Source organism: Aricia agestis, chromosome 1 (genome assembly GCF_905147365.1).
Source record: "Aricia agestis chromosome 1, ilAriAges1.1, whole genome shotgun sequence".
Classification (NCBI taxonomy): Eukaryota; Metazoa; Arthropoda; class Insecta; order Lepidoptera; family Lycaenidae; genus Aricia; species Aricia agestis.
The window spans coordinates 20,528,309-20,549,986 of record NC_056406.1 but is presented as its reverse complement, the minus strand read 5'-3'; the positions used below and the strand labels follow the sequence as shown (position 1 = coordinate 20,549,986).

The 21,678-nt window shown below is 39.5% G+C and overlaps 1 protein-coding gene across 1 annotated transcript in view; it reads left to right on the top strand.

The window, feature by feature from the left end:
- Positions 1-2,914: 2,914 nt before the first annotated feature.
- Positions 2,915-21,678, top strand: part of LOC121732398 (U2 small nuclear ribonucleoprotein auxiliary factor 35 kDa subunit-related protein 1) — a 37,290-nt gene continuing 18,526 nt past the window's right edge. Inside the window, exons 1-8 of the mRNA XM_042122268.1 lie at positions 2,915-3,020; positions 4,036-4,174; positions 5,564-5,741; positions 10,522-10,618; positions 10,818-10,914; positions 19,384-19,521; positions 20,758-20,859; positions 21,540-21,617. Coding sequence (XP_041978202.1) covers positions 2,950-3,020; positions 4,036-4,174; positions 5,564-5,741; positions 10,522-10,618; positions 10,818-10,914; positions 19,384-19,521; positions 20,758-20,859; positions 21,540-21,617 — 900 coding nt within the window. The 5' untranslated portion in view covers positions 2,915-2,949. The remainder of the gene's footprint in view (positions 3,021-4,035; positions 4,175-5,563; positions 5,742-10,521; positions 10,619-10,817; positions 10,915-19,383; positions 19,522-20,757; positions 20,860-21,539; positions 21,618-21,678) is intronic.

The following is a 21,678-nucleotide window of genomic DNA, read 5'->3' as shown; positions in this document are numbered from 1 at the left end:
TAGGTCTTAAAAATCATATTGAGGTTTTTAATATCATTTTTTTCTAACCTGAATAGTTTACGAGAGAGACTCTTCCAAAGTGGTAAAATGTGTGCCCCCCTCTAACTTCTAAAGTAGGGGCATGATAATTCTAAAAAAAAATATATGATGTACATTACTATAAAAACTACCAACGAAAATTGGTTAACGAGATCTAGCAAGCAGTTTTTTGGCATGTATTTAAATCAATATCTGTATATTCCCTTTTCTCGATCAAAATATTTGAAAGTTTCACCAAAAATACTGATTTGCACACTAATTATGCACCCTAAGTAATGCGAATTCAGCATACTATTTAAAGTTATTTGCGAAACTGTTTAACTGAAGGAATAACTATTATAATATAGTATATCTAACAATTCCTTAGTTCAACAAACATACTACAACTTTTTAAAGGAAAATCATTACCTAAATTACTTTTAGGAACACCATAAGTATTTTATTCTAAATAAAACCCAATTTAATCTGTTATGTTCATAATATAATTAAGGACATATAAAAATCATCAAGTGCTAACTTAACATGGACAAAACTTTGGCACAGTGAATGGTAACTCTGTTTATAAACAAGTACCTGGATGACCGAGCTTTGCTCGGTATAGCAAACACTCATTGACTTCGTGTTACTTAATAGCACCATCTGCTGGTCGTTAAAACAATTAGTTGCTCACATAATAGTATTATTATTCGCCAATAGATGTCAGGATTCCTGACTCAGGAAGAGTCATATTTTTCAGTTTATCGATTATCGATAAAACACGAATAAAAAGACATTTTCTGAGAATGATTCCTAGCTAGATCGATTTATCGCCCCCGAAACCCCCTATATTATTATTATTATTATTATATATATACAAGAATTGCTCGTTTAAAGATATAAGATAATAACAAACAATCGGCAAAGAGCAAGTCGGATTCGCGCACAAAGGGTTCCTTACCGATATCGATATATTGCAAAATTGCACTCTCGGGGTTGACAAGCTACTAAAGAAAAGAAAAGAAAAAAACAACAACAATTATGAGTCGACAGAGCCTCGCTACGCGGGGCTCCTACTTCTGGGTGGTTCACAAAAAAAAACAACGATGGCTAAGGCGGCTAATCTAACCTAACCCAATCAAGTCGTATTGGGTCAACATTGGTATTAATTATTTAAGAATCATTAATAAATTTATTAACCCATAAAATTAGAATACAGTAGTGAATTTTGATAATTTTTCCTAATTTTTATCAAGAAACCTTGAATTATAGAGTTTTGGAATGATAAAATCTTTCACCATATCTCATCGTAATTACCGAAAATCTTTGTCGCTAACACAGAAATAGATCAAGATATATCTGAGGTCGCAAAAGAGTAAAGAGCGAGCGCAAAGGAGTAAGTGCGGCGTTAGATGAGGATGCCCCAACATGTTTTTCAGTAAAACCACGTAAAACAGAGAAACAAAAAGAAAATAAAGGTAGTCAATTTGTAGACTTGTTTTGATAATAGGAATTGATTTTTTTGTGGTGCACCTTTCGAATAATTCGATATAGTTTTTAGAAATTCCGTTGTAAGATTGTCCAATTTAGAGTGCAAGTTAGTATTTTTGATGAACAATTTAAATTTTAGTTTTACAAATAATATATTTGATGTATGAACCATATTTTTGGTGTGAATTCGGTCATAAAGGTCGTCTCGTTTTGTATGATATTTAAGTTTTTTTTTGAAGGACATGTTCAGTTAATCAATTGTTTTTTTTTTATCAGCATTAGTTTTTCTGGTATGCATTCAGATTTCAGTTAATTAGCGGAGTTAAGGTAGTGTGCTGAAAAATTATTCTGATGTGCATTTAATACTATCCCGTTTTTTTTATACGTCATAAATAGTAAAACTTTCATTAAATCAACTGAAATATAATCGAAAACCTTTTAATTTCATAGAAATAAACCTTATTGCTGCTGCGGAACCCTTCATGGGCGAGTCCAACTCGCACTTGGCCGGTTTTTTAAACTGTATCTTATCTTATATCTTTAAAAACGAGCAATTCTTGTATAATTATATGATTGGAATCTCGGAATTGGCTCCAACGATTTTCATGAAATTTAGTATAAAGGGGGTTTCGGGGGCGATAATTCGATCTAGCTAAGAGTCATTTTTAGAAAATGTCTTTTTATTCGTGTTTTATCGATAATCGATAAACTGAAAATATGACTCTTCCTGACATCTATTGGCGAATAATAATACTATTTTGTGAGTAACTAATTGCTTTAACGACACAACAACAGCTAAAGCTATTCCAGCAGATGGCGTTGTTAAGTAACACGAAGTCAATAAGTGTTTGCTATACCGAGCAAAGCTCGGTCATCCAGGTACTTTAATATAAAGTATCAATATTTTTAATAGTGCCGGATGCAGTGTGGCCATAAGAGGCCACACCGGAAATAAGTGGCGACTCTAATAATTAATGTCGTGTCTTTTTTGACGGACTATGATCTATAGTCTGTCAAGAAAGTGAAGAAATTAAAAAGTGGCAACATCGTAGTGTCATCCCATACTTTATCTATGGTCATCCCTTTCAAATCAATCCAAGAAAAAAGGGATGACACTACGATGTAGCCACTTTTTTAATTTCTTCACTTTCTTGACAAAGTATACAGCGTTCTACAGACTGGTTAAAAAAAAACTATTGGCGCCAAAATACATTATTTGATATTTCTCGAAGACCTAAGTAGGTACTTAAAAAAATCAATAATATTTTAGTAAGTACAAGTAAAATATTACTGGATGTTACTAAGTATAATTTTATAAACTGATTAATATTTTACGAGTGCATACTTTAAATTTTATTATTTATTTAGTAGTCTGAAAGTAAAAACATGTTTGAATTCAATTTGATATGCCCTAAATTAGAAAATTTAGGATATGTTCAAGCAATGGCTAATATGAAAGAAAAACATGATCGCTCAACTCCTTCAAATCATCATTGGAAAATTCTGAAATGCAGGTAACTACACAATATATTTTAAAGCATGGGTACACTAATCTAAACTATCTTTTCTTTTAATTTATAAGTTTCACTTACTTTGTTACTTACCTAATGTGTAAAATGTAAATCTACCAAATATTATGTAGTTGGAACTTCCGATGACCAAAAGCACTATTTGTAAAATTATAATTTTTATGCATTAGAAGGATTGCGTACGGGTAATGATAATGAACCCAATATCTGGGTGCACGGTTGTGCACCCGCCGAGACGAGCCAAGCGAAGCGCAAGGGCACTACCTACCGTTTCTCGAAGTGTTTCGTCGTTTTTAGAGTTTCGTACCCAAAGGCTAATAAAAAAAACCGGCCAAGTGCGTGTCGGGCCACTCGCAATATAGGGTTCCGTAGTCCCGCTAGTTTTTGATAATTTTTGTGTGGTCAATGAATATACATTTAACTATAACATGTTTACACTACTAACAACATTATATCAGTTACGTTCAAAGGAATTTCAACGAAAAGTTTCTCTATACTTCTCCGAATATTTTTTTAGTTGTGGTTGTTTGTTTACACTATAATTACTCAATAACTTATCAAGTCTTCTTAGCCGTGATAATTTTTCGTTAAATTCAGCATACTTTTACTCTTGTGATTTTTTTTTCTAGAAGCAACCGTCTAGCTAGTAGATTTTTTTAGGGCAATAATTTTTTCCGCTTTGAAACTTCATATTTCACATATAGATCCCTAAATATCGGAAAATGATATCAATACTCATAATATTAAAAAAAAACCTATCCAATGACACCCCACACAATGGGGTGGACCGAAACTATATGTGTTCCTTGTTGACTAAGGAACCCTAAAAACGGGACCCTATTACTTAGACTTTGAAGTCTGTCCGTCGGTTTGTCTATCTCTAGTCTGTAACTCAATAACGGTGATAGCTAGAGAGTTGACATTTTCACTGATTAAAAAATTAGAAAACTACTTCTTGTGATAGATTTGTACATATTACGAGTTTTAATTTTACTTTCAGGATGATAATTTTTTCAACATCTTCAATATTGGCTTGTCCAGATAAATCTGACGAGAAGCAACTACATATTGTGTTTAACCAACACGGCAGGGACTTTGATACTTTGATGTCACTTTTTTCAAAATTTTCATTGCAACAAGTAAGTATCCTATTCATCGCCAGGTACTAGTTCATAGTTAAATGTAACTTTATATAATAACAGGGCTCGGAACCGGTATTCTTTTAACCAGGTTAAAACGCTCTTTAACCAGGTTTTTGGATAAGTGTTGGTTCGGAGCGAAATGAGATGCGAGCGGTATTGCTCCTGAAATTAACTGGTTAATTTCTCGCGGAAAGTAACAGTGCACCATCTAATAGCCAATAGGCAATAACTTGTTTATGTGTGGACAATGGGTGATGATCGTGGTGTGTGGTGGGCGGGGCCAACATAACCGCGAACGGTTCTAACGGGTAATTTTGAGCAGTGAGCAATTTCATTTTGCTCTTAGAACAAAACCAGAAATAATTTCGGCCCGTTCAGAGCGGAATTGAAATGAAAACGCTCTTTTGGAAATGTATGGCGTTTCTAACGAACAGGATCGCGAAGATTAGGTTTCCGAGCCCTGTATAATAATATAAGTAATTAATATTTGTCTCAGTGTGACAGTTAGGCTAAACGGTTTTTACCCGCGCCCGTCACTAATAGTCATATATACGTGGGAGAGCTATGCTTCGGCACGAATGGGCCGGCTCGACCGGATAAATACCACGTTCTCACAGAAAAACGGCGTGAAACGTGGCGGCGTGTTTCGCCGAGTGAGTGAGTTTACCGGAGGCCCAATCCCCTAACCCCTACCCTATTCCCTTCCCTACCCTCCCCTATTATCCTATTTCCTCTTAAAAGGCCAGCAACGCACTTGCAGCTCTTCTGATGCTGCGAGTGTCCATGGGCGACGGAAGTTGCTTTCCATCAGGTGACCCGTTTGCTCGTTTGCCCCCTTATTTCATAAAAAAAAAAATAGTCGTCTCGGCAACATCTTTTACAAGAAATGTTTTTGGTTGGACTTTTTACATTGCATGTAACCGTACTTATCTGTAGACTGTATTCTACAAAGGCTGCGGGCCCGCAAGTCGCAACCACGGCGCGGCGGGCGCGGGTGAAAACCGCGCCGTGAGTTCTTAGCCTTAGATCTTATAATTTATATACAGTTCGACAAGGCTTTATTTGAACGTGGGTGACATATTTGACGCGAGCGCTGCTGATAAAGGAGAACTGTCAAACACATGTCAAAAATGACGTTTTTCTATGATAGAAGCGTTTAGTTCCTTTTCTCGCCACGTTCAAATAAAGCCTTGTCGAACTGTAGGTTGATCTTTCGCAGTAACTAACAATAGTATTTTATTTAACCGACTTTCAAAAAGGAGAGGGTTATAATAATATGTTCGGCTGTGAATTTTTTTAATATTTAATTCTTCTTATTTCTTACATCATCATTAGGAGTCACATTTGCCTGCGCGAGATTTTAATAAACTTTTCGTTTATTTTAAGGTAGGCAATATCAATAAAGTGACAAAAGAAATGTTTGCAACTTGTTTCCGATACACTATGACCGCTAGGATGGCGCCAATTTGGAATGTTTTAGGATATAATTACATGATAAATAACAGAGATTTTTTGACAGCCACTGGACCTCAAAATGGAATACAGTTATTTTTAAACAGTAACGGTAATATTTCATAAAATTGTAAAGTCAGGCTAAATAGAAAAGTATAAATTATATTTAGTCTGAGATTACTTAAGCCTTAAAATTGTACAGCGTTAGTGGAGGCAGTGAAGGTTTTCACCTCCGATTTCGTTGAACCTCCATCGATTTTCATGAAAATTGGCAGGTAAGTGGGGGATACCCTGAAACAAAAGTGACACAGTGCCAACTTGCGCTTTTGCCTTGGGGGTGGATGCCAACCCTTCTCGGGGGTGAATATTTTTTTAATAAAAATAACTCCAGGAATCGATAGAAACACAAATTCTAAGCAAAATTTATTGTATAAAGTTTTTGGAATCCATATCCATACTAATATTATAAATTCGAAAGTGTGTCTGTCTGTCTGTCTGTTACCTCTTCACGCGCGAACCGCTGAACCGATTTTGCTGAAATTTGGCATGGAGATACTTTGAGTCCCGAGAAAGGACATAGGATACTTTTTATCCCGGAAAAATGTACGGTTCCAGCACGATTGCTGTCGTCATCTAGTCCTTACTAAATACACGTTCATCTTTTCAAGTCTTTCAACATTAAGAAAGTAAACGAAACGGTAAACGTCTACTCGATAAGATAGGGGCTTTTTATAATGATGTGCGTCTAATTTAATATTTCAGTCCACCAGATTCAGTCTTTGCGTCAATTTTTTGCGCTGAGAGTCGTTTGAAATCGTTGTTTGACAATTTTGGACTAAATAATATCAATGTTTGAAATCTATATCTATACATAAAACTGTAGAAATGACAATGTATGTACATTAAAGATATCCAAAAAATAATAAGCGGGGGCTGTTACTACATCGCTATAGAAGCCAAAACTGTGGTTAGTTTTTTGTCTGTCTGTCTGTCTGTCTGTTTGTTCCAGCATCACACGAAAACTACTGATCCGATTTGAATGCGGTTTTCGCAGATATATTTGTCTTCTTCCAACTTCATATCTGGTGTATAAAATTCCCACCCCCCACCCCTCAAAGGGGACTAAAGAGGGATTTTGTATCAAACTGTTTTCTTTAATAAAGTTACATCATATTATAAACTGTATTTTCCAATTAAGTATCTGGTTTAAAAAAAAATCCCCTCACCCCTCTAAGGGGACAAAAGAGGGGGCAAGATTTTGTATAAAACTTTATTCTTTAACACGAAAACTACTGATCCGATTTGAATACGGTTTTTGCAGATATATATGCCTTATTCAACTGGCTGCGCCCTCCCCACCCCCCCCCCCCCCCCTTTCCTGGTAATGTAGCTAAGCAAAATGGTGTTGCGTCGTTAGTTTGACTTTTAGTTCTTCTTCTTTGAAAACTAACTAACTAAGTTATTTATTAAAAATGAAATGAATCTAACCAAAACTAAACACACAGATTTTGAGTGTCGTTTGATTACTATGCGGAAGGCTTTGCCCCTGCCCCTCCTGCATAGCTAGCACAAGCACGTAGACAAACGAAAGAAACTAAATTTTGACAGTTTTACCGGAAAAACATCGGAGTAAAAGTTTCTTTCGTATCTCGTTATCTTTCGCTTTTGAAAATCTATATGTCAAGCATGACGATCCGCTTTTGACATTTAGTTTCTTGATTCTGTTTTTATTTTTATTATGGCACTTGGCTATAAAACCATGGCCAGTGTCGAATAAATGGCGGCAAATTGAAAAAATCGATGTATAGCAACCCTGTCTATAGCCGGAATTATAGTTTTGATCTACAAACTACGAATAAGAAAGTTCCTTAGTTTTTATTATTCGTATTTCGTAGATCAAAACTAGAATTCCGGCTATAGACAAGGTTGCTACACGTCGATTTTTTTAATTTGCCGTCATTTACTCGAAACTGGCCATGGTTTTATAGCCGAGGTGCCATAATTTAAAAAAAGAACCAAGAAACTAAATGTCAAAAAAAAAAAAAATTGCCGTTGCTTTAATGGTTGCTATGGGCCGTGTTCGTCGGCGTAATTTTTAGCGCATTCGCTGCAAAACCTAGTTATTGCGCATGTCCAAATCATGTCATGCCATGGCAACGACAACTGTTTACGACTTGACATTTAACCCAATTGCAATTTGTTGGTGACGTTGCAATGAACAAACCAGTGGGAGAGTCATGCTTCGGCACGAATGGGCCGGCTCGACCGGAGAAATACCACGCTCTCACAGAAAACCGGCGTGTAACAGCGCTTGCGCTGTGTTTCACCGAGTGAGTGAGTTTACCGGAGGCCCAATCCCCTACCCTATTCCCTTCCCTACCTTCCCCTATACCCTTCCCTTCCCATCCCTACCCTCCCCTGTTACCCTATTCCCTCTTAAAAGGCCGGCAACGCACCTGCATCTCTTTTGATGCTACGAGCTGTGCCGTAAACAGTCTTTTTTGCGCCCTGTGCGAGCTTCTACAACTGCGCCCTTGCTTTTTTAGATATTATTATATTACCCAAAGCAATGTATAGGTCTATTTTATATATGAATCGTGCTCTAGGGGCGCAGCGGGAACTATTATCGGGAGCAAACCGAAAAAAATAATACTCCTGCCTGGTTTGGCCATTTTTGCGCCCCCCAGAGTCTACGCTCTGTGCCTGGGCACCGGTGGCACCGCCCTATTTACGGCACTGGCTACGAGTGTCCATGGGTGACGGAAGTTGCTTTCCATCAGGTGACCCGTTTGCTCGTTTACCCTCTTATTTCATAAAAAAAAACAATTAATTTTTTAAATTTTTCCAAGTGATCCATATCCATAATTTCCAAAATAAAATAATCAAACACTATATCATAGTGTTAAATAAATTATTTGTGCGGCTGTTAGACAATTTAGGCTTGTGTATTTATGTTTAGCTTTTATTATTTTAAAGTGATTTTAATCATGTATAAACAATTAAGACGTTGTTTACGACTTGACCAGCAACTTGTTATGGCGTTGCCATGACATCTTTTGGACATGCGCAATAAAAGGTTTGTCCAAAAAAACGCCGACGAACACGGCCATGGAAAGAGTTTCTTGTCTTTGTCCACTGAAACTCAAGTCGCTGGGTGGGGCCATGCTCGGGAATAAGATATGTAGACATGGGAAAGAAACTGCCATTACTTTCTTCCGAAGAATCGACATCGACTGGGAAACCCCGTGCTAGCTACGCTGGTAATGTTGCTTAGCAAAATGGCGTCGCGTCATTAGTATTGAGTTTTAATTCTCCTTTTTTAGCAACAAAGTAAGTTATTAATTAATAGTGAATTTATTCTAACCTAAACTAAATATACAGTTTTCGAGTGTCATTGGATTAATATGCGAGATTTTTGCCCCCGGCATAACTTGGGGGGGAGCTGCGCCCCCCCAAACAAAAAAAGTGAAATGAATCTAACCAAAACGAAACATGCAGATTTTGCGTGTCGTTTGATTAATATGTGGGAGGCTTTACCCCTGCCCCTTCCTAAGATATTAATTAATAGTGAAACTTGTGAAAAATACAGATTTCGAGTGTTTTATAATTATTATATGAGGGAGGCTTTGCCTGGATATGGACAGACGGACAGGCTGATATTATATCTTTGTAATCGGGTTCCGTTTTTTACCATTTGAGTAAGGGACCATAAAAAGGAGAATTATCCATTTCCGTTATTATACTATGGTAACGCCTACGAAGTCGCGGGAAACAACTATCCATACTAATATTATAAATGCGAAAGTGTGGAAAATGGTGATGGAAAAAAATCATGCTTCTAAAGGAAATTTGCAAGAATATTCGTATTGTAGACGATTTTCGAATTCCACGCGAGCGAAGCCGCGGGCAAAAGCCAGTATATTAATAAAATTTATCTTTACTATTAAAATATAGTATTCGAAGTCATTAAAGCTGATAAAAAAAGTAAAAACTTAAAATAAAACTTAAAGCTTAATAATCAGACAAGGGGTAGTTTACAGAGGTGAAAAATTTGGCAAAAAGCTAAATAAGAAATTAATAATAAGTAAATAAAGTATAAACTGAAAAAAATGGGTTCAAAAACTTAAACCTTATAAAGTTTTTGAACCCAATTTTTACAGTGATTCTGCAATAAAGCGGTACTTTGTGAAGTGTTTATATTTTAATGCTCAGAAATACAAAAAATGTTTCTTTTTTTCACAATTAAAGGTATGGTTGCTAAAAGGGTTGAAAAATTAATTATAATATAATCAGGAATCATGAATAAAAACATTAAAAACATTTACTTAATCAAATTAAATACAATTAGTTACGCCAGAATGGCTAAATCTGCATTTTTGCTATTTTTAACAAAAGGGGTGGATTTTACCCCTAAAATAAATAAAGCACAATACGCACTCTTAAAGGCTTAACGTACTTAATCCCAAATTTTCATCCAAATCGATGGAGGTTCAACGAAATCGGAGGTTGTACCTGATTTTTGCCTTCATTTACTGTACTATGTGTCAAGAGAGTAGACGCAGTAGTTTCCCTTTGTATTTCCACAGAGAATGCATAATACCACAGACGTACAATTGTAGATCAAGATAGATACCGCATGTGTATGTACAGTTTCGCGTGCCATATCTCGTTAGTCGTTCCCAAACGACGAGCATCTTGATCTTGATCTATGTCTGTGCATAATACACACTTTAAATCAATATTATCACCTTGCACATATTTTTTATCTCGATTTAATAAGGTTTTCATATTGTTTACGTGATTTCAAAATTGTGTTCCGCGTCTACTCTTTTTTGACAAGCTATAATATTATTATTTTAAAACATTTATGATTTTTTACAATTTACCAACAGGGGACTCTATTAACATGAAAATTAACCCGGTTAAGATACATGTAATTAAACCCGACGAACCTTTTTTACCTGAAGAATATGTCAGAGTACTACCAAGGTACTGTTAGTTTTAACATTTGCTAATTAACAAGTTAATAAAGTATACTTATCGAAAGATTTGCCCCATAGAGGTTTGCACTTGAAATAGAATAGCTATACCTCTAGAAATAATATTCTGACTTTTTTACCCCAGAAAATGGTTTCTAGTTAACTTACTAGTTAGTTATAAGTCATAACATTTTTTATTATATTTATAGTTTGAATAAGGCTATTATAAAAGAACGATTTGAAAGTTTACTAACTGGTGGAGATTTTAAGTCTTATAAGGATTTACGTCGCCATTGGAAAAATGTTGTAAGTAGCAAGTGACATTAGTGTAGCATACATACTTAATAATAAATACACTTTAGTAGCTTTAAGTTAAAGTGAAGGAATGATTAACTACTTAAATAGTCAGGGTTCCCTAGAACATTTTTTTTAATAACTATCAAGCAAATTTTTTATAAGTAGCTTCATTTTGATAAGGCGAACAACATTTTTTTTGCGAAAAATCTTGAAAGTGGTAGCTAACCACTGACTTCCGTTATACAAGTACGCTGGACTTATGATACCTAACTGTTTTTTGTGCCTATTTCAAGCGGAATCAGCGCCCCCAATGCGGGGGAAGAGAACTAAATCTGACGTAAAAATGACGTCTGAAAGTCGCCATATTGGCGCTGATAGCAGTACTCAGTCACAGTATAGCAATATGTCATATTGCTATACTGTGTCTTAGTAGTGAGAGTACTTATTTTATTTTATTTTCGTATATTGGGGTCTCCAAACAGTCTTACATGAATATTAGTAAAGTATGCAATTATAATATTTATATTATAAAACTCAGGATGTGGACTCTACGAACAACGTCCGTTAAGTCTTAACGGACGTTGTTCGTAGAGTCCACATCCTGAGGATGCTCCGGTGTTGGGGCGAAACGAGCGTCGAGGTTTTCAACCTGCATGGTGGTGAGGGGCCTTGCACGAATTTGCCAACATTATTGCTTGTGTGGTGGTGGTGTTTGCAAGTTCTTGCATGCGAGTGTACGCATAGGCAGTGTGGGAGGAGGGAGGTGCTGTACGCATGCCTATGCGTACAATCACTCATTTACTTAAAGGTGGAAGTTGTTTTCGCGGAATATTGCTAAAAATAATAACAAACTAAATTTAAACTATGGATTTCCGCAAAGTAACGCCTGATTCCATTAACTACTGTTACAGTTATAGTCAAAGTTAGTTGGTGCAACCTAACTACAATGCAAAATGTCAAATCTTTGGTTAAAGTTAAAAATGGACGCCATCAAGACGCCATATTTAACTATAACCATAGAGCTCGACAAGGTTTTAAATGCACGTGGCGAAAAAAGGAACTAACGCTGTCATCATGCAAAAACGCATTTTTTGACAGTTCTCCTTTACCAGCAGCGACCCGCCCACGTTCATTTATAACCTTGTTGGGCCAGCTGTCATTTGTCAATTTCTCCGGTCAAAGTTAAGGTTCTTGAGATACAGCCTGGAGAGTGGAGACAGACAGACGGACAGACATCGAAGTCTCAGTAATAGGGTCCCGTTTTACCCTATGAGTACGGAACCCTAAAAATTAACTAAAAGAAAAAACTACGTAAACCAGCTTACAAAAAGAAATGAAATCCCACCAAAAACATTTTCATGTAAAAATGTTGCCAAGATGAGAACATATTAATATTATAGTTCGTCGTGTCAAAAAGTAGTGAGGTCTCATGTAGAGCCAAGTTTCTAACCTTACATACTCAGCCCTTTATCTAAAAACCTTAATTTTACACTAAAGCGCGGCAAAATATTTGATAATAATATTATAATGTGTCAGCCGCACGAAGAGAATCTAAAAACTCTACACATTAGTCAAAATCGGTGGCTTGGCCATTTTGTTATTCGTCAGGGCTTTGCCCTTAATAATATACCGACCCCAACTTAATAATATACCGTAACTAATGATAAATGGCCAGGCCACTGATTTTGACTAATGTGTAGAGTTTTTAGATTCTCCTCGTGCGGCTGACACATTATAATATTATTATCAAATATTTTGCCGCGCTTTAGTGTAAAATTAAGGTTTTTAGATATAGGGCTGAGTATGTAAGGTTAGAAACTTGACTCTACATGAGATCTTACTACTTTTTGACACGACGAACTTATAATATTGTTACGGTACATGGTATACGGACACGTGGTGCGCAAGTACATACTCGAACCTTCTAAAAAGGTCCAATGATTGTTTACGTGTTTACCCTTTATTTGTTAGCGTGTTTGAATTTAGACCTTATGACTGAGTCCATAAGGTCTAAATTAAATTCAACTTACTGCACTTATCGCAAGGACGGCAGTTTTATTGTGGTACATGCCCGAGCCGCCTAGAAATTTCCCACGGTTGTTTACTTGTTTACGTGAATCGGGAAATTTCTGGAATTCGTCTCGCCATATAAAAAGAGCCGCAGGCAGGTCCGGCAAGTCAGTTCCGTTCGAGCTATCATCAAGGCGATTTCGGAGTGAACACAAGTGATCAATAGTGAGTGAACCAGTGAAACCTGCGACTTGGCTACGACCTAGGACAGTGATAGTGCTTAGTGATTGGACCTAGTGATTAGTGTTTGGACTTAGTGCTAAGTGTTGTGACCTAGTGTTTAGTGCAGTGTTAATAAAGTCTTCAAGAGAGTCACCAGGTCTTTCTCTCCAAATCCTCGAACCCTAGCACGTAACAACTGGTGTCAGAAGTGCGATTTGGAGATGCCATTGACTCCGAGAGAGGACTTCAAGGGGAGTGTCAGGACAAGGGCGCAGCGAGCTGCTGCCATTGACTCCGAGAGAGGAGTTGCGGAGGCCACACCCACTGGGGACCAAGCTCCGCCCACTGGCTCCGCCCACCGGGACACGCCCACTGGCCACGCCCCTCAGGCTCCGCCCAATTTGGGCGTGGCCACGCCCACTAGCTCCGCCCACCGGGACCCGCCCACTGACCACGCCCCTCAGGCCCCGCCCACTTCGGCCGTGGCCACGCCCACTCAGGCCACGCCCACTGGCTCCGCCCACCAGGCCACGCCCACTCAGGCCACGCCCACTGGCTCCGCCCACCAGGCCACTCCCACTGGCTCCGCCCACTGGGCCCCGCCTGCTCAGGCTCCGTCGACCACCTCCATCCATCCTGCCACGCCCGTTGTTTCTGCAACCCCTCAAATGGCTCCTCAATTGGAAAGCATAATTGAGTTAATCCAGGCTTTGCAAGATTCTCAAAGGGCAATGATGGAGGCACAAGACCGCAGGTTCGGCGCTTTGCAAGAGTCACAAGAGCAACAAAAGGACCTCCAAGAGAAAGCGCTTCTGGCTATAAAGGATGTCAGTGACACAGTGACTACGCTTCGTAAAGATGTCGACGTAATCGACGAACGAGTTACCGGGCTAGGATTGGATATGGAAAATGTGAAAACCAACATCACCGAACTACAGAAGAAAGTAGTGCGCCTGGAAACCACAGGAGTCGCGACGTGTAGTGGAAATTCTGGAGTGGCACATGGGCCAAGAGTAAAAGTGCCACCATACGACGGTACTACTTCCTGGAACGCTTATCGTCAGCAATTCCAGACGGTTGCTTCTGCCAACGGATGGACTGACGAACAATGCCTGACCGCTCTTACTGTCGCGCTCAGAGGGCAAGCCTTGTCAGTCCTGGAAGCACATACAGGAAATGGGTTCAAAGACCTAATGGAGGCCCTTGAATCCAGATACGGGGAGCGACACCTGGAGCACGTGTTCCGTGCTCAACTTCGTGACAGAGTCCAACGCTCAGTAGAGGGACTACAACAATGGGCGTTGGAAATTGAAAAACTGGTCAAGAAGGCACACCCAGGAGCCGATTCCAAGATGATCGACACGAATATTGTACAAGCATTTGTCGACGGAATCAGGGACCTAGAGGTCAGAGCTGCAGTGAGGCTACGTCATCACACCTCGCTAAAGGAAGCATTGGCGCATGCTTTAGAGGTCGAGGCTGTTCGGCGTGATATACGGCAGACCCATAAGATTCACGAGGTGTCTGAGGAAGTCAAGGAGGTTAAGGCTCCTACGAAGAAGAATTTTGTAGTCATGTGCTACAAGTGTGGCGAGAGGGGCCATCTTCAGCTCAACTGCCCGCAGAAGGAGACTCAGATGGCAAGAATGAAAAGACTCGAAGAACGCATTGAACAAATAGAGCAGCGGAAAGGAACTTCGTCCCCTGTCCGGGATCAGGGAAACGAATAAAAGCCAGGACTGAGGGGCGAGTACTGGCTGACGCGGAGGAAGCCCCGATAACTGTTATCTCCCAAGCATGCAGCGGGAATAGTCTTGTGATTCAGGGGACTATTAACAGGACGGATTGCAAAATGACTCTAGACACAGGAGCCTCTAGAACGATAGTGAACCCAAATCTGGTAAAAACCGCAAGAAGGCACAAGAGGAGAATTAACTGTCGGCTCCTTACTGCCTCCGGTCAGCCAATACCCGTCCTGGGAGAAATGTCAGTTACGATTAATGTAGGGGGATCCTCATACCCTCATGACGTTATCGTGGCTGAGATTATGGATGATTGCATCTTGGGTTTGGATTTCATGAAGAAGCACAACTGTAGAATTAATGTCGCTGACGGAGTTTTCAAGTGTGGTGAAGAAGAAATTTTCATCCTTGGAGGCACCTGCGGGAAAGTTGAATGTGTAAAGAAAGTCATAATACCTGGACGTGCGGAAGCTCGGGTGCTGGTGAAACTACCGCCAGCTGGAAAGAAGAACTCAAACAGATGCGTGTTAATCGAAGACACACCTACCAAAACATCAGCGCAAAAATTGATGACGGCAAGAACCCTTGTTAGTGGAAGCAGTAACGCTGTGGTCAGAGTTTTGAATCTTGGTGATCGCGAGATCTGCTTGAACAAAGGTGACGTCATTGGAAAGTGCGAAGAAGTTGTCTGGATGAGAAAGTGTAATTCGATCACAGGCTCAGACTCAGCAAACACCAGCAACTATGGAATAGTGACTGAGCTACTCGATGACTGCAAGAGTAATCTGACTTATTCGCAGAGCATGAAAGCTAAGAAGTTTTTACAACGCCACGCGAATATCTTCTCCAGTCAGGAAGGCGACCTTGGAAGAACGTCGATGGTTCAGCACAGGATAGATACCGGAAGCGAGAACCCAATTCGTCAACGAGCAAGACGGATACCCATTGCAAAGGAAAAAGAAGTTGAAGGCCTTTTGGAGGAGATGAGAAGGCATAAGATTATTGAACCGTCTGCAAGTCCGTGGTGCTCACCAGTTGTATTAGTGAAGAAGAAAGATGGCAGCACAAGATTTTGTGTGGACTACAGACGTCTCAATGATGTCACTAAGAAGGACAGCTATCCATTACCTCGAATCGACGACACTCTGGATACCTTGAGTGGCATGAAATGGTTCTCGACCCTGGACCTGAAATCTGGATACTGGCAGGTGGAAATTCATCCAAAAGACAAGGAGAAGACAGCGTTCTCCACCGGTAAAGGTCTATGGCAGTTTAACGTCATGCCCTTTGGATTGTGCAACGCACCTGCCACATTTGAGCGACTCATGGAGTGTGTACTGGCAGGCTTAGTTGGAGAGGCTTGCTTAGTCTACTTGGACGACGTCATCATTGTTGGCCGCGACTTCGAGGACCATTTGCGAAACTTAGAACGAGTTTTCGCCAAAATAGAGGGGGCCAAGTTAAAGTTGAATCCGAAAAAGTGTCGTTTATTCAGGAGTAAGGTGAACTATCTCGGCCATGTTATCTCCAGTGATGGAATTCAGACGGACCCGGAGAAACTAGAAGCAGTCCAAAATTGGCCAACCCCTAAGAACAAAACCGAAGTGCGGGCATTTCTCGGCCTATGCTCCTACTACAGGCGTTTTGTTAAGGGATTCTCAGAGATAGCCAAGCCATTACATCGGCTGATAGAAGATAAACGACAGTTTATTTGGGACGAGACTTCCGAAGATTCTTTTCAGAAACTAAAGAAACATCTGTGTGAAACACCAATCCTGGGGTATCCACAACCTGAAGGTCAGTTTATAGTCGACACGGACGCAAGCAACACGGCCATTGGAGGGGTGTTATCTCAAAAACAGGGTGAAAGAGAAGTTGTAATTGCATATTTCAGCAAATCTTTATCTAAGCCAGAGAGAAACTACTGTGTGACAAGAAGAGAACTCTTGGCTGTCGTAAAGACGCTACAACATTTCAGTAAGTACCTCATCGGCAGACACTTTTTACTGCGAACTGATCACGCAGCCTTGAAGTGGCTACTACAATTCAAGAACCCAGAAGGCCAAGTAGCTCGATGGATTGAACAACTCCAGGAGTATGACTTCAAGACGGAACATCGCAGCGGAAAGGCACATGGGAATGCCGACGCACTTTCGCGAAGGCCGTGTTCGGAGGACTGCAAACATTGTGTTAAGCAGGAATCTAATGAAGTACCATTAAAGTTAACGAAAACAAGTCCTTTGGGCCCATGGGAGAATGATGGTATGAGAGAGGCTCAAGAAAGAGATGACGACCTTCGACACATCATCACATGGAAGAAACGGGATGACGTAAAGCCAATCTGGAGTGAGGTTGCACCCACTGGCGCTGTCACTAAGGCGTACTGGGCGCAATGGGACAGTCTGATTCTTCAAAACGGAATACTTTACCGGAAATGGGAGAAGACCAACGGCAGAGAGTTCCATCTTCAGATAGTTGTCCCAAGAACGAGAGTACCGGATGTTCTCCGTGAAATGCATGATGGCGTATCAGGAGGTCATCTAGGAGTAAAGAGGACGTTAACGAAAGTGCGAGAACGATTCTACTGGTTGCATTGTCGAGATGATGTACAGGATTGGTGCCGCAAATGCACTACTTGCGCTGCAGTGAAGGGACCACAGACAAGGAGCCGTGGGAGCCTGCGCTTGTATAACGTTGGCGCACCGTGGGAACGAATCGCAGTTGACGTAGCTGGGCCATTTCCTGTAACGGAAACAGGAAACAAGTATTTCATGGTTGTCATGGATTACTTCACCAAATGGCCCGAAGTGTTCGCCATACCAAACCAGGAAGCTACAACAGTTGCTTCTAAGCTAGTCGAAGAAGTAATATCTCGCTTTGGTGTGCCTCTAGAAATCCATTCCGATCAGGGCAGGAATTTCGAATCGCAGGTCTTCCAGGAAGTGTGCAGAATTTTGGGAATGCATAAAACGAGGACCACCGCGTACCATCCACAGTCTGATGGAATGGTTGAGAGATTTAACCAGACCCTTGAGAGGCATTTGGCGAAATTGGTAGATGACAAACAAAAGGACTGGGACAAGTATATACCGCTCTTCCTTCTGTCGTACCGTACCGCCGAGCATGAGAGCATAAAAGCTACCCCGGCGTATGTCAATTACGGTAGAGAACTGCGAGTACCAGTAGACCTCTTGACAGGAGGATCACCGGAAGAACCAAAGACCGTACCAGATTATGTCTGCGATTTAAGGGAAAAGATGCGCTATATACACGCCATGGTTCGGGAAAATGGGTTACAGTCAAGTGAGAACATGAAGACCAGATACGACCGGAAATCGAATACAAGCGGCTTCGAAGAAGGGTCACTGGTGTGGCTGCATAACCCAACTCGCCGAAAAGGCAAATCTCCAAAGTTGCAGACCAAGTGGGACGGCCCCTACAAGGTGGTTACCCGATTGAACGATGTGACTTACAGGATTCAAAAGCAACCAAGAGGGACATTCAAAGTGGTACACATAGACCGTCTGGCGCGTTACCATGGCAGTAACAATGATGCTCGGGACGAGCATCTCTAAGAGGGGAGTAGTGTTACGGTACATGGTATACGGACACGTGGTGCGCAAGTACATACTCGAACCTTCTAAAAAGGTCCAATGATTGTTTACGTGTTTACCCTTTATTTGTTAGCGTGTTTGAATTTAGACCTTATGACTGAGTCCATAAGGTCTAAATTAAATTCAACTTACTGCACTTATCGCAAGGACGGCAGTTTTATTGTGGTACATGCCCGAGCCGCCTAGAAATTTCCCACGGTTGTTTACTTGTTTACGTGAATCGGGAAATTTCTGGAATTCGTCTCGCCATATAAAAAGAGCCGCAGGCAGGTCCGGCAAGTCAGTTCCGTTCGAGCTATCATCAAGGCGATTTCGGAGTGAACACAAGTGATCAATAGTGAGTGAACCAGTGAAACCTGCGACTTGGCTACGACCTAGGACAGTGATAGTGCTTAGTGATTGGACCTAGTGATTAGTGTTTGGACTTAGTGCTAAGTGTTGTGACCTAGTGTTTAGTGCAGTGTTAATAAAGTCTTCAAGAGAGTCACCAGGTCTTTCTCTCCAAATCCTCGAACCCTAGCACGTAACAATATTAATATGTTCTCATCTTGGCAACATTTTTACATGAAAATGTTTTTGGTGGGATTACGTTTAGAAAATTTTGTTCAGCGGCGTCTACTCGTTCTTGACAGAATGCATATGTGAGGTTTTTAAGCACAGTTCAACCGTAGACTAGAAAGTCGCATTTTTTCAGTAGTCACTACACTCAGCAGTTCTCTGTTAGAATTGTGTGTACTTACTGAATAATGCGAAACTCGGCGATGGCCGAGGATAGAGTATTAGAATCAGATTATAAAAGAAGACTTCGAACACAGGCACACCTACGCGATACGTGATGTACGTGACAAATTAGGGTGAAAAATAATAAAAGATACTTACCAATTTTTTAGCATGGTTACCGATTACCTGATACTGAATGCTCATCGTACTACTCGCTGCAATTTTGGCGGGGCGAACCTTTGATTTATCCTGACATATGCCTTACGAGAGCGTTTCCAATTATAACGCCTCTGCCAAAGTCGACAGGTGTAAGTACATCGATATATTTATCGAATTCAACTCATTAAGTCATAACTCATAAGAAAGTATTTACCGAAGCGGCCGGCCGGGCACTGCCCACGTCAGAATGGACTAGGCCAGGGGTCACGAAATGGCGGACCGCGGTCCGCATCCGGACCGCCGACCTATTGTGTGCGGACCAAGCATGTTCGAAGATGAACTTCGTTAAAAATTAATTTCCATCTCGACATACTGATGAACATATGTATTGTTGCAACAAATATTGTCACTTTTCTCATTGATACAAATAAATACCTTTGTAATTTCCGTAATTACATACTTAAATTATTTAAAAACATAATTTTTTAATGTGTGCACCGCGATGGTAATTTTATTTCTTAAAACGGACCCCGAGCAAAACTAATTAATGACCCCTGGTCTGGGCCCATCCCAAGAATATATTATGTATTTAACTGCAAAATCTTCCCATTATATAAAATTTCGTGGAATTAAACACACAAAAACCAAATTCTAAGAAAAAACAGTGAATTAAAAAAAATGGCTTTTTGTGCAAAATCTAGCGCATTAAACTGGTTTCTTAAATATTAATATCCGTTCCACTTGAGCTTGAGTTTGTATCACTACAAACTCAAGCTCAAGTGGAACGGATTATGGAAAGTTTTGAGAAAGTTTAAAAAAGAACTTTTGAATATATATATTTTTTTATACTTACATACATTGAATGGAACTTAGATATTACGATCCTTTTGACTTTTCTTGAAGTCGTAAATAAAAGTAATAATTGTTTATACTTACTTAGTTACATTTATTTTACAAATAAAATACATACTTAGGTACTTAATGTAAATTTGTTTCGTTTTTAGTATTACATTTTTTACTCTTATTTTTACTAATATTGTCTTAAACTTACTTATGCTTATGCTTAGTTAGCGAGTACTATAAGTAATACTGGCGTAAGTAAGCGTTTTAACGTCATCGAACGCGGGGATTATGCCCATTGCCCTACATTATAACCTTATAGGCTTGGACACCGGTGTCGGGAGTTCGGGACACATTGTATATTATGTATATTGTATTAGGTAGTAGGTATTAGAATTTCAAATGCTGGTATTTAGCCATTGATAACGAAAATTACTACATTTAATACGTGCTTATTAGTTTTTTTTTCACTTTTAACATATTATAGGCATTCATTATGATCCTTGCTCAAGTGCACTTATTACGAACTTTTATTTATTTTAAAGGTGACCCTGGCATCAGCGTTTGTTGAAACTTTAGTAAACAAAATGCCGTATAATGTTCGAAAATCTCCATCCCAATTCAAGGAAACTGTTAATGTTTCACGTGTAAGTACTCTATTTAGTGATAATGGCATATTATAGCCCTCTCATAGAAATTAAGAAGTGGGTACAATGACATAATCCTTACTAACTAATATTTAAAGTGTGTCTGATGGTCCGTCTGTTTAACCTATTTAGGTACGCTAAACCGATTTTTAGTGAAATTTTGGTACTTATGAGTTATGAAGATAGTTTGAGTCCCGGGAAAACACATGGGATACTTTTATTTAGGAAAAATGTATGGTTCCAGCGCGATTTACTAATTTCTGCGCAACGGAGTTGCGGGTCTTAAATTTTTCGCACTTTAACTGACTTACCCAGATAATCTGCAGAATACCTTGTTAATCTGCAGTCTAACTGGTTTACGCACATTAACGGTAACACATAATATACTTACCTACTTAATTAATATCTTATACTTATTAATTATTATAATATTTATAACTAAATATTGCACCTCAAAATTTTATACTTAATATGGGTCAATAACAAAATTTAAATTAATATTATGTTAACACTGTTGAGTGTTGGACAGAGTCCAAATCCTCATCCCTGTGTTTAAATTAACTTTGAATAACCATGGATATATTAGTACTTAATGGAATGTTATTGATTAGGTATAATGCATGCTACTTAATATATATTATGCATCTACACATACCTCTATGATATTATCTTTTCCACAGGATGAAAACGATAATTTTCTAAGAACTCAAGCAGTGAGCCTTTGTACACCTTCACAAAGCCAACGAATTCAACGCGAGTAACCATCATTGGAGTAACCTAGGTACTTTTAAGCAAGTAAGTAAGGAGAATGTGTTTCGA